A 13804-nucleotide genomic window follows, 5' to 3' on the forward strand; every position below is an offset into this window, starting at 1 on the left:
TTCTCCCTGCATGCTGTTCTAGGGGGTTCTCCTGATCCCCTCATAGGCAATTTCAGGGGACATGGAGGAGGACAAGTGGGGAAATCCCTGCTGCACAGGGCTTCCTCTGACAGGATTCTTGAGATAAATCCCACCCTGAGTTTTCTCTCACCTGCCAAACTGTGAGCCTGACATTTAACAGCAGAGCACAAGCCATAAGAATAGTAGACAAGCATGTTGAATCAGACCAATGGCCCATCTAATCCAGCCAGATTCCTATGGAAATCCAGCAAAAATTACCTGAGTGCAACAACACTCACCCCTTATCCAGTTGGTTTTTAGAGGTCTACTGCCTCTGACAGTGGAGGTAGAACACAGACAGCAATAACTATTAGCCATTGGTTGCCTTATCCTTCGTGGATTTGTCTAATCTTTTAAAGCCATCCAAGTTGATAGCTATCGCTGCCAACTATGGAAGCAAATTTCATAGTTTAACTATGCACTGTGTGAAGAATTTATTTTTGTCAGCTCTGAATCTTCCAAGCCTATCCAAAGCTGACTGTATACCTGCTCCAAATCAGCAAAACACCCAGTTCCATCTTGTCTGGATTAAATTTTAGATTCTTTGCTCTTATCCAATCAAATATGATGTAGCCTTTCTTGTAGGATTTTTTTTTTTTTGGGGGGGGGGGGTTGAACAAGATTCTATAAAGTACCTTGCAGACAATCTGTATTATTGTCACCTAATGCAGAATAAGTGAAAGGGTTCTCTAAAAGTAAATGGATCCAGATACCTCTCAACACCACCCCCACTACAGTTTTCAGCTTTCTAGCATGAAATCCCTTTTTCATCCTCTGTTGCCTACATGTATGGGTTCAGAATTCCTCTTCTTCCATAGCTTTGAGCGATTGTACACCCTAGGGTGAAGCAAACCTGAATTTGACACCTAAGAGCTGCAGCCACCCACAGTGCTCTAACTAGTCTATAAGATGCATATCTGTAAACACATGTTCATCACATTCTGGCTTAAAATCTATTTGATGTAATGTATGAAGTGACTGTATGGCCTTTGACAAGTCACAGTCTCTCAGCCTCATAATCCCTCCGGTCAAAGGAGAATCCTGGTGGTGCACCATAGAGTTGTTATGAGTATGAAGCACAATGTAAAATACGTTGCATATTAGAAGAGAAATGAATGATTAGCTGGGGGAGTGTTGAGCTATGTACACACTCTGTGCCTTTACAGCACATTCATTTTTCCCCAAAGAATTCTGGACACCATAGTTTACTGCTCACAGAGTTACAATTCCCAGCAACCCTTAACAAACTATAGTGCCACGGGTTTTTTTTTTGTTTTTTTTTTTGGTACAGGGAAAAGTGGTTTGAGTGTGCTTTAAAGGTACCAACCTTTGTAACCATCAAATTCATTGTTTTTGTTATAAGCTGACTCGCTGAACTTCCTCAACTTTCAGGTGATGAAAACATATCATATGTACCATGCTGAAAGCATCAGTGCCGAAAGCAAACTGAAGGAAGCCGAGAAGCAAGAAGAGAAACAGTTCAACAAAGCAGGGGACATCAGCGTGAACCTGTTGCGGCATGAAGATAGGCCCCAGCGCCGCAGCTCTGTCAAGAAGATTGAGAAGATGAAGGAAAAGGTGAGTGAAGGATCGACAGGTCGACAGAAGGACGCCAATGCCAACCATGCGGTTGCCAGTGTCACGACAGTGGATGAGCACACATCTACTGAGAATGTTTTCACAAGCTCAGGGTTTATGGCTGGTGATCCTTGGCCTGAATTCCTTGTTACTGAAATATTTCTTTGAATGAATTTGAACTGCTTGGAATGCCTCCTGTTTGCGATAATGTTTGCATGCAATTTCACCGACGGGATGGGCATGTAGAAAGCCTTTTCTCTTTACTGCTTGTTAGCTGTGGAGAAATGCCCCAAATACAGCAGGTGGCTAGAGCTCTTAGGCAGGCAAGCAGGCAGTTTTCTGCAAGAAGCAGAGCCTGGGGGCACATTGTGGAGCACTTCCAAGGAGAGGGGTGCATTACATCGGCAGGGTTTGATGTGTTCAACCATTAAATTGCCCAATACTAGGAGAGTTGAAAAGGGCAGCTGGAGGGAGAGAAGGCCTCCAGAGTGGTGGCTCAGAAAGCAAACAAAACAAAAATGACCCAGACACCCAGTACAAAAAGGGCAGGAATTGAAAAAGTCCTACAATAGCTGCTCAGGCAGTGTCTCCCGGATCCAACAGAGATAGTCGTGTTCTGGCTCCAAAGAGGCTTGGTTGACTGCAGAGTGAGGGAACCTAGCAGGAAATCTAGTCTGCTATACAGTAACGCTTATCTGAATAGATGGGGGGGGGGGCATGCAGTACTAGGTGGTGGTCAGGTCATGCGTGTTTTCAGTGCTCTGTGGAACATTACACTGTTTTTGCAGGATAGTTCCTATTGCTACAGCCATAACTGGAATATTAAACAGTCAGGGATCAGCACCCATTCACAGTAATGTGCTCGTTAGACAAATGTGGGAAGTGCAACAGAAGTAACACTCTGAAAATAACCAGAATTCTTTCTGACTGTACAGCTGAATTAACAATAATAATAATAATATTTATTATTTGTACCCCGCCCATCTGGCTGGATTTCCCCCAGCCAACCTTAGTTCTAAGGCCTAGTGCAAGGGAACCATTCCTGATGTTCTAACCATGGAAATTAGGAAATCAGAAATGTGCCACAGGCTTGTGTACTGTGCCCCTCCTATGCAGATTGTCTCTCCCTTCACCTTTCAGAGGCAGCCATGGTTCGTTGTAAACAGAGTTTGCAACCATGCTTCAAACTCTGGTTGCAAACTCTGGAAATAGAGGAAAATGAAATTACATATCTGCATATCATCTGCATGCGGTGATGGGTGGGCTTGCTAAATAAATTAATCTACAATTTAGCCTCAATATTTCTCTAATGATAATGGGTTTGCAGTCCAGGCTGGGCTGCCCTTGGATCTCCATGCCCCTGGAAAATTGTATCCATCCTCAGTTCTCCCATGTTTGGGCCCTGCAGATGGAAGGGACAGTTTGGTATAATGAACAGAGCTAGAGCTGTCTGTCTGCAGCAGAGTATTACGTATAATAGTAGCCTGCCCTTTAATCCAGTATTGCTTGTCTGGGCAGTGAACCTGAATCTGATGACTGAATTAAAAATGGGCCTGAGGAAAGTCTACATACAAACAGGAAGTGAAACTGAGAGTTTTTAAATGAGAAAAGAGCTCTGAAAAGTGCTATGTGGGAGTGGCTGAGACTGGTTGAATCTCAAGGCAATCAGGTTTGGAAGGGAAGGGAGAGCCAGGGGGTAGCACTGCAACAGTTGTGTTAAATTATACTAGATAATACCCTGGTAATTCATTCTGCTCCTAAATTGACTCTGGTGCCAATGAACAATAAATACCATAGAATGCACTTGACTGCTGATTTGAAGAAGCTCAGATTTGTAAAAGATTTATAATAGGTGCTTTTAGAGATGTTGGTTTGAAGGATTATGTGGTTTTTAATTGGACTGCCTTCCTTCACCCTTGCTTGCCTTCAGCTGGCAAATGAACAGATATATTTGTTGCTGCTTCTTCTCTTGGAGGGACCTTCCCTATGGTTAGAAAATTGGGCAGGTTGTATGCACACTGAGTCTTGAGGATATATGCTAAATGCGGCACCCTCCTTTTTAAAATTAAATTAGTGTATACTATAGAACCCTAGGCCTAAAGAGGCTATAGGGATGGTGAAAGGCCATATTTCTATACAAATCATACAAATAATTCTCTCATATCTGTTTTTTTGCACCCTGCACACAGGGCAGGTGACTGGTGCCAGAAAATTTTGACTGGTTCTCAGCACACTCCTTATCTGACCTCAAGCCCACTGAACCAGAATGCACTTTCTCTAAGCCTCTTCTTTCTGTACAGGGGAATGAGGTGATTGAATGGGCCATACCACTTAGACGTATCAGACTTATATGTAAAAATTTCTTTGTTACTAAAACAGAAACCCAAAAACTAGCACAGCAGACAGCAGACTGTTATAATAATCCTATTGGATGTGCTTTTTTAAAACACGGGGGAAGATTTTTTATTTTTTTTAAATGGCATCCTCCACCAGCATTCTGAAGTGGTGCAGTGTCACTCTGGAATTCTGCCACTTCACTCGACAACACCTGTGAAACAGAAATTGATCCTTTAATTCCTTTCTCTCCTTTGTGAGCAGCAACAGAGGCTTTAGCAGCATTATCTCTTTACACCCTCAGCCACTTACCCCTATTTTGACTATCCCATTGCAACTCCAATAATACTGATAACATTTTGTCAGGTGCTAAAAATTGCATTAGTTTTACAGGCTTCCCCACAAGGATGTTTATTCGCATGAAGTAAGGTAAAGGTAAAGGGACCCCTGACCGTTGGGTCCAGTCACAAACGACTCTGGGGTTGCGGCGCTCATCTCGCTTTACTGGCTGAGGGAGCCGGCGTACAGCTTCCGGGTCATGTGGCCAGCATGACTAAGCCGCTTCTGGCGAACCAGAGCAGCTAACGGAAACGGCGTTTACCTTCCCACTGGAGTGGTACCTATTTATCTACTTGCACTTTGATGTGCTTTCAAACTGATAGGTTGGCAGGAGCAGGGACCGAGCAACGGGAGCTCACCCCGTCGCGGGGATTTGAACCGCTGACCTTCTGATCGGCAAGCCCTAGGCTCTGTCACTTGCTCGGTCCCTGCTCCTGCCAACCTAGCAGTTTGAAAGCATGTCAAAGTGCAAGTAGATAAATAGGTAAATGTATTTTTTTCTGACTGACGGTTGAATAAAGAATGATGATGATGAGATAAATAGGTACTGCTCCAGCGGGAAGGTAAACGGCATTTCCGTGTGCTGCTCTGGTTCGCCAGAAGCGGCTGTCATGCTGGCCACATGACCCGGAAGCTGTCTGTGGACAAATGCCGGCTCCCTCAGCCTATAGAGCGAGATGAGTGCCACAACCCCAGAGTCGTCCGCGACTGGACCTAACGGTCAGGGGTCCCTTTATCTTTACCTTTACACTTGCACACGAGTGTTAGTAGTTGAGGGGTATAAAGAGAAAAGTTCACTAGTGTTGTGTCCAGACCAGAAATCATGGTTTGTCTTACTCCAAACAAACCACAATGTTAAGGCAATGCTTGTTTGTCTGAGTGAAACAAACCATGATCCCTAGCACTTGATACTTTGTACCACATAACATGCTGTTTGCAAACTGGCGCCAGTAGTAATATTTCCTATTTGACTTACCGTTACTTCTTCAACAAGTTATTTGTAAGCACTTACAGTGGTACCTCGGGTAACATACGCTTCAGGTTACATACTCTGCTAACCCAGAAATAACGCTTCAGGTTAAGAACTTTGCTTCAGGTTAACAACAGAAATCGTGCTCTGGTGGCGCAGCGGGAGGTCCCGTTAGCTAAAGTGGTGCTTCAGGTTAAGAACAGTTTCAGGTTAAGAACGGACCTCCGGAACCAATTAAGTACGTAACCAGAGGTACCACTGTATCATGGTTTCTGCAGAATGGTTCTGCCTCAACTTGATGTTCTTATTCAATAAGGGATTCGAGTCTGTATGACTCTCTCTGCCAGCTCCTGCATTCCAAGACATTGTATATCTTAAATATGCTGCTCGCTGCAGATTTACCATTTCTTAGCTTCCTTGGAGGAAATAAATGTACACGTACAGGTGAAACTGGAAAAATTAGAATATTGTGGAAAGGTTCATTTCTTCCAGTAATTCAACTTAAAAGGTGAAACTAATATATGAGATAGACTCATGACATGCAAAGCGAGATATGTCAAGCCTTTATTTGTTATAATTGTGATGATTATGGCGTACAGCTGATGAGAACCCCAAATTAACAATTTCAGCTTTGGGATTTTCATCGGCTGTACACCATAATCATCACAATTATAACGAACAAAGGCTTGACATATCTTGCTTTGCATGTCATGAGTCTATCTCATACATTAAACTCCAGTAGCTAATGAAAACAATTGCTTACATAAATGGACTTTTCCACAATATTCTAATTTTTCGAGTTTCACCTGTATACTGTACAACCCTAGCCCTAAAGAGTCTTTAGAGCTCTTTATATGTTACATCTGGCTATTCAGCAAAGTTCATTATTTACGACATTTATCTCTTATCTTTTTTCCATCATGGAACTCAAGGAAGTATAGAGATGGTTCCCAGGCAATCTTCCATCCAGGCACTGACTAGATCCAAACCTGTTTAGCTTCAACGCATGTAGACTGCTCTTCAAGTGAAACTTCTTTCACTCATCACAGGGTGTGATTTGAAGATTTGATGAAGCAAATTGCATGCAACACTAATTCACTCTCCATGAGGTCATCTTACACAGAGGGATGCACTTGGAATGCCCGAATTAATCTTCAGCAAGGATGCAGGGAAAGCAATATATATATAGTGGAGCAGCAGTGAATATTAGATCTGTATCGTACTTCTTCATTAAAAAGTCTGACATCATTGACTCGGCTACCATATGAATGTGAAATAGTTTATCCTCCCCAGTAACCGATGTGATTGATGCAAAACCTTTCTACAAAGTGTGCAAGCTGTTCCTGGTATATGTAGACTGTTCACTGAAGTAGAATGCACTTGCTGTGCTGGGTATATCTGGAAGAAATTGCTGCAGCTGGATAAACCTGCTGCATTTCTCCCTAAGTTTTTTATTATTATTTTTTTTTACATAAACACAGCAATGCTGTGCAGTGCTCCTTATCACAGATTTCATGGAGGAATAAGACCATCAGTGGTTACTAGTCATGATGGCTCGATACTACCTCCGCCAGTGGAGGTGGTCTGCCTCTGTTCATCAGTTGCTGGAAAACATTAGTGGGAGAGTGCTACCATGCTTATGTCTTGCTTGTGAAAAACAGGATGTTGGACTAGATGAGCCTTTAGTCATCAGAGCTGCTTTTATGTTACAAGAGCTTAAAATTTGGTATGCAAATACAAGAATTGGGATGGCCTATTCACCTTTTTAAAAATGTGTGTACCATTTTGATGTTTTTCAGAGGCAAGCAAAATACTCAGAAAATAAGCTGAAGTGCACTAAAGCTAGGAACGATTATCTGCTGAACCTGGCAGCAACAAATGCAGCAGTCAGTAAATACTACATCCATGATGTCTCAGACCTGATTGATGTGAGTGGTTGAGTTATTTCTCTCTCTTTCTTTTGTTAATGTGCAGATACTCAGCTCTGTTCCCAAGCTGGCAGCTGCACCTGACATCCTGTTTGTGTCTCTGAGCATGTCAGTGCTCTAGAATTGCCTTGCTTCTGTGGTGTTGCATTGTTGATTTAACATTGTTCCCTACCCATTACTCACAGATCCAGGATACAGCGTTGCAACATTCGAATCAACATTTTTGAATAATTACTTGTGTCTCGTCTGTGACTGGACCTAATGGTGGCCAGGGGTCCCTTTACCTTTAGCTCAGTGTATTTATACATCCCAGGACAATGATCTTCTGTAGGACATGTGAGTGGATGTAGAGACTCTCACCGTGTTTATCATACCATATCACCTGACAGCTGGGTTTTTGAACCACTGTTGTGTTATAACTGGGCTGAACTTGGACATGCAATAAGTGCAGAACGTAGAGATCTCAGCAGTAGATGCTATTTATTTCTCTGAATACAAGATAAAGTGTGTTGGAATAATTCTATAGGGAGAAGACCAGTCAAGGGCTTGAATTGAAATTGGAATTTGAAATTTGATCAGGTATGACTGTAGCCAGGCAGAAACAAAGACTAGTGAAGCTATAGCCCAAAGAGGTACAAGAATTGGTACTCGGGTGGAAGCTGAAAGAGAAAGTGGGAATCTTTTCTCTGGCCATTCACAATCAATTAATTCTTTTAGGCAGTGCCTTTTTTGTAGAAAAAAGGTGTCGGTACTCATCATGACATACCCTTCTTGGCAGTGGCGGAGCAAGCCTGGGGTGGCAAGCGTGCCCTGCACCCAGGGGTGGGGCCAGCTGCCTGCAGGGGCAGGACACTCCTTGGGGCCTCCAAGGAGTCTGCCTGCCTCCTCCCACTCAGCCACCCTACAGCTGAGGGGAAGGTGGCGAGTGGACCGTTTGGGGGCAGCATGGAGCCTGCGGTCACCCAAGCCACTGCATCACTCCCAGGAGAGATGCATGGCTCAGGCACACTGCTGGCCCCGCAGTGAGTGCCTCCTGGCATTTTGTCACCTCCCTCAGTGGTGACACCCAGGGTGATGTTGGTGGCTGACACAGAGGCATGTGCATAAGAATTCATACAACGAGTAGAATAAAATAAGATAAATCTAGTTTCTCTTATAGGCTTGGACACTAGGAATCTCTGGATTTCATGTACTTTACACTTATTCATTGTACTTCAAAAGAGCCTTGTAAGCCCATTAGATGCTGGAAATGGCTCAAGATAAGGCTGACCTTATGTATTCATGCACTTGTTCTCTCCAATGATGCAAGAAATAAGGTTTCTACAGTTTTATGCTGGGAAATCTGTCTTTGCACCAAGGCATTTCTTCTCACTGGTGGGCTATAAATTGACTTCTGTTTGCTGTAATGGCCATGAAAATAACAGCCTTAGTATGAAGCCTTAGTTTTGGTTTAAATGTCACTTAAATGCATCTGGAAGTTAATGTAATTTAATTAATCCTCTAAATCATATTTATTGTTCCATGCTAGAATTATAAGAGAAACCTGTTGTAGGATTTTGAAGTCTTATGAAGATTTCAAGATATTTTGATAGACACGTTGGATGGAGCATGCGAGAGTTTATTGAACAAAAAGGCTTAACTTATTTTATTCATCCATTTCCTTATTTATTAAAATATATACAGGCGGTGACCATTTCACACAGGGGTACCATTCCTGGCCCTGTGTGCGTCAACAGAGCACGCATAAGTGCATCCCTCCCCATTATCCCCACATTCTTCCCTCTTCTGGGACCAAAAGGACCTGCATGTCGGTGATCGCGCATCAATTGGACATGCTAAAATGGTCACCGCCTGCACCTCTATTCACAAAAACTATAAAAGTGTTTCACAACAGTCATGCATAAAATCATACAATAAAAACTATATATAAAATTAAAATCAGAGATCAGCTAACTATTATAGAAAGACGTATTCTTAATTGCCTGCATGAACCTGGAGGAATAGAAGAGTTTTCAGCAGGTGTTTAAAGGTTGAAACAGAAGCGCCTGCCGAATCTCTATTGGCAAGGTTTTCTATAGTACTAGGCCAATGATACTAAAGGCTTAGATTCTTGTTGCTGTCAAATGAGCCTTGCCAGTTTGGGGAAAAACCAATAATGCTGCTGCCGATGATCTCATTTATCCAACTAGGATGTAAGGATTCAGGCGGTCCCTAAGGTACCCTGGGCCTAAGTTGTTCAGGGCTTTGTAAACTAATACAAGGACCTTGGACCTGGCTTGGTAGTTCTGCTCCTTAAGAGGGTGTGCAACCCACCCAGAACAGGTAGCTTACCTGTCTCCTGGACAGGGAAGCACCCACCCAAAGAGCCTCCGAGAGCCTTTGAGATTGATTTGCACCTCAGGTTTCCTACATTTTGATGTACGACGTTTTTATTTTCATGGAGTTGAATCTCTGGTTTCCTGGAGAGCTGCCGAATGCCAGTTTAGCTCTGGCTGTTTTTATGTCATTCCTCTCCAGTATATTTCCTTTCTGATACTTCCATTGGAGTCAGCAGATGGTTTTTATTCCTCACTCCAGGAAATCCCTTTAGGGGACTTAAACCAAAACATCTTTGATTCAGTACAACTAAATTTGCCTAATTATATATTCTTCTTGCCTGAGAAAACAAAGTGTTATTAAGGATGCATGAGCTGTATACGTGTGTCCTAATTTCAAGTTCCCCAAGAGAAGAGCTGTTTGTTTGAACAGACTTTCATACATGTATAGTGTGCTTCAGAAGAGCCCTATAGGGCAGAGTTCAGAATATCCCAGTATAAATGGAGTAGACTCATTCCCTCAGTTAGACATCTTCCAGGACTTGTAACATCAAGTTTTGAATTCCATAGTGTCCAATAAACAAGGAATAATATTGGATTTCCTGAGTCAAGCAGGAATTACTTACACTTGGGCAGTCTTCATTTTAACCTCTGCTCACTAAATTAAGGGAAGGACCATAGGTCAGCAGAGGAGCACATGCTTTCTGTGCAGAAAGTATGTTTCAATTCTAGACATCTCTAGATTATGAGAAGCAAGACTAAGGGTGTATACAAACTCCCATTTACTCTGCATCTGGTGTGTTCCCACTGCTGATTTGAGAAAGGGTGTACACACAATGTTAGCCACAATTTCTATCCCGTCGTTTCTTATGAAATACTGTTTTTACTTCCTCTTAGTACCATTTTGCAAAATGAATGATTTGTTTTCTCCCCATGCCTATCTAGTGAGTTAATAGCTAAATTGGGATTTTCTTTGCCCAGAACTTGACCATATTGATTCAATGTTTTATGCTCCAAAAGAAGTGTGCCGCATCAGGTTTCTGAGTCTTGTCTTGGTTCTAGACCTCCGATTGATCATGCAACTTTGAGATGAGATTTATAAAAGTAAGGAATTTGATACTGTATTAGGATCAAAACAAGATAGATCCTAGGCTAAACAACAAGATAGGCTTAACAAGATAGATCCTAGGCTAAAGCAACTGATACGGGTAATTGCATTCCTTCCTTCCTTCCTTTTTTTGTAGCTTATACACTTGAATACACAGCACATTTTCACAGAACCCTTAGCCAGAATGGAGTCTTAAGGAACTGAGCTAAGTAGTGATGACACAATGTGAAGTTCTAGGCCTTATTGTCAAAATAAAAACTGACAAATCACCAGGTCCAGATGGCACCCACCCCAGAGTTCTTAAAGAACCCAAATGTGAAACTGCTGATCTTCTAACAAAAATATGTAACTTATCCCCAATATCAGCCTCCATACCTGAGGACTGAAAAATGGCCAACAAAACACCATTAAAAATAAATCACTTAAGGGATCCAGGGAGGATCCTGAAAATTGCATACCAGTTAGCCTACCTTCTTTTTTGGGAAAAGAGTACATCTTATCTCACTAACCTATTATCATTCTTTGAGAATGTCAACAGCATCCCACTAAGCAGATTGTGCTTTAAATAATCAAACTGTAGCTACACTTTGGCTTAGAGTTGCATGCAAATGTGGCCATTATATTTTAATTTCTATGCAGAAAGCACCTTATACTTCGACTTTCATTGTACATTCAGGCCCTTTGGAACAAATGTTAGAATGCAAAAATGCTACAGAAGATTAGGTTACCTTTGGATTATTAAAGATGCTTCCCATTAACTTGTGTATGATGCTGGCTCATAGTTATTAACACTTCTTTTTTAGGATTAAAGATTAAAGAGCCTCTTAAATATCAATAACAAGGCTGCCAGTGTAGAATGGGAGCTCAGTTAAGTAAGCGTATTAAATGAGAAAGCTGAATGTGCATCTTAATGCAGTGTTTATTTTCACCCACTTTCATGTTGTCCCAGTTACTCAAAGCTTGATTTTAAAGTAGGAAGTTTAATTTTGCAGTGTGTAATACCACTTGTAAGCAATTGTTGAATACTAAGAATAGCTGCATTAACTATACTACCTTTTAATAATAATAATAATAAATTATTATTTATGCCCCACCCCAAATAATAAATTATACTCCCAAATAATAAATTATTATTATTATTTATGCCCCGCCCATCTACTACTAAGACTGTGATGGTTCTTAATTGCTTGGACCAAGTTGACTGAATTAAAAAGCATGGAAGCTTAAAAATTGCTGCTTTGAAAAATAGCTGAGAGCCCTTGTTTCTGAGAAAGGGAACTTTGAATAAAGAGAAAGCAACATAAACTTACTAGTATCATAGTGAAGTTTTGTTTTGCACTTTTAGCCATACAGTGGTACCTCTGGTTACAAACGCTTCAGGTTACGAGCTCTGCTAACCCAGAAGTAGCTGCTCCTGGTTGCCAACTTTGCTCCAGGATGCGAATGGAAATCGCACGCCGGAGGCCCCATTAGCGAAAGCACGTCTCAGGATAAGAATGGTTTGAGCTTAAGAACGGACCTCCGGAACTAATTTAAGTTCATAAACAGAGGTACCACTGTACTTGCTGTTATCCCTGACTCCACCTCCCATTAACTGTTCTGCCTTCTGAACTGAAGGTGGGTGCCTTTGCTTTGGTATGACACATTGTTTTCCATTCCCTAGCTTACGGGTTGTTCAGATAAAGTCAACAGTCTGGCAATAAAAAAGGAATAAACCTCTTCCATCACGGGAAATTAGTTTCTCTCAAAAGATTCAGTGCAGTTTGAATGCACAGCTTTTACATTCCACTGTTCTCTGTCTTTTCTCTGCTGCTTCCAGCTAAGGAGGCTATTTTGCAGTGCCACTGGTAATTTTAAGCACTTGAACTGCTCACTTCCTCTGTAGCGTCTGTGGAGGTTTCTTTTTCTCCCCCACCCCACCCCACCCCATGTACATGAAACAAAGATGAGAAATACTTCCTGTCAGCAGGAAGTACTGGGCAAAGCTCCTCTGTCTCTTTGGTTATCAGACTCCTAGCTTCAAATAGCAAAATGGCAAAGACTTGAATGTGGCAGAGGCTTGTGTAATTTTCATCATTCTTTTAAACCAGGGATGACTAACCTTTGGCTCTTCAGATGTTGCTGGACTACATTTTTCTTAGTCGTGCTGGTAGGAGCTGATGGAAATTGGAGTCCAGCAACATCAGGAAAGCCACAGGTAAGCCATCCCTGTTTTAGACTGACTATTGCTGAAAAGCGTTAACCCTTGTTATGCACGGTGGGAGCGGGTGGCGCTGTGGTCGAAACCACTGAGCTTCTTGGGCTTGCCAATCAGACGGTCGGCAGTTCGAATCCCCGTAACGGAATGAGCTCCCTTTGCTCTGTCCCAGCTCCTGCCATCCTAGCAGTTTGAAAGCATGCCAGTGCAAGTAGATAAATAGGTACTGCTGCAGCGGGAAGGTAAACAGTGTTTCCATGCACTCTGGTTTCCGTCATGGTGTTCTGTTGCGCCAGAAGCGGTTTATTCATGCTGGCCACATGACCCAGAAAGCTGTCTGCGGACAAACACCGACTCCCTCGGCCTAAAGCGTGATGCACCTCATAGTCAAGTTTGACTGGACTTTACTATCCAGGGGTCCTTTTCCTTTTCCTTGTTCTTGTTATGAAGCAAGAAGTAATTTTGGGATGGGAGGCAAAGGTTGCAGTTGCTCTTTAGGATATCTGGTCCATCCCCCCTTTTAAAGTTAGAGTTGATTCACACGACTATTTGGGAGGGGTCATCTTTCAGTTTCTCACGGCGGCGATTTGGTTACCGTAAGCCAATGGGAAGGAACTTCTGGTCTACAGGCCAAATTAGACCAGACTGACCAATTTAGTCCATAAGGCTGTTCTTGGTTGGCCAGACCCACCTGCCAGTCACCCAGTATCATATGATATCAGCCATGGGACTGGTAAAGCCTCTTGATTGCAGCCAGTCTTGCATTCAGTGCTGTTTAAACTTGGTGCTCAATGCAAGTCTCTGTTGCTTTCAGCAGGGATCAGATCCACTTGGGAGAATACCGGTAAGCGTATCAACGTACATTGCCAGTTTGGTCCCATACAGTGTAAGGGAAGAAAAAGAGTGTTGAGTTGAATTAAGCTCAAAATGACCCTCACAGTGTTCATCTGTAAATATTTAAAGGTTCAAGAGACC

At 42.4% G+C, this 13804-nt stretch overlaps 1 protein-coding gene across 4 annotated transcripts in view; it reads left to right on the forward strand.

Annotated features, from left to right (window-relative positions):
- Positions 1 to 13804, forward strand: part of SRGAP3 (SLIT-ROBO Rho GTPase activating protein 3) — a 183564-nt gene that overhangs the window by 114775 nt on the left and 54985 nt on the right. For all 4 annotated transcript variants that reach the window (XR_004426033.1, XM_033141150.1, XM_033141149.1 and 1 more), the window contains 2 exons: positions 1453 to 1638; positions 7081 to 7209. Coding sequence is in view for 3 of the 4 variants with exons in the window: in XM_033141150.1 (XP_032997041.1) it covers positions 1453 to 1638; positions 7081 to 7209 (315 nt within the window). In the remaining variant the exon portion in view is untranslated. The remainder of the gene's footprint in view (positions 1 to 1452; positions 1639 to 7080; positions 7210 to 13804) is intronic.

Source organism: Lacerta agilis, chromosome 2 (genome assembly GCF_009819535.1).
Source record: "Lacerta agilis isolate rLacAgi1 chromosome 2, rLacAgi1.pri, whole genome shotgun sequence".
In the NCBI taxonomy this organism is placed as follows: domain Eukaryota; kingdom Metazoa; phylum Chordata; class Lepidosauria; order Squamata; family Lacertidae; genus Lacerta; species Lacerta agilis.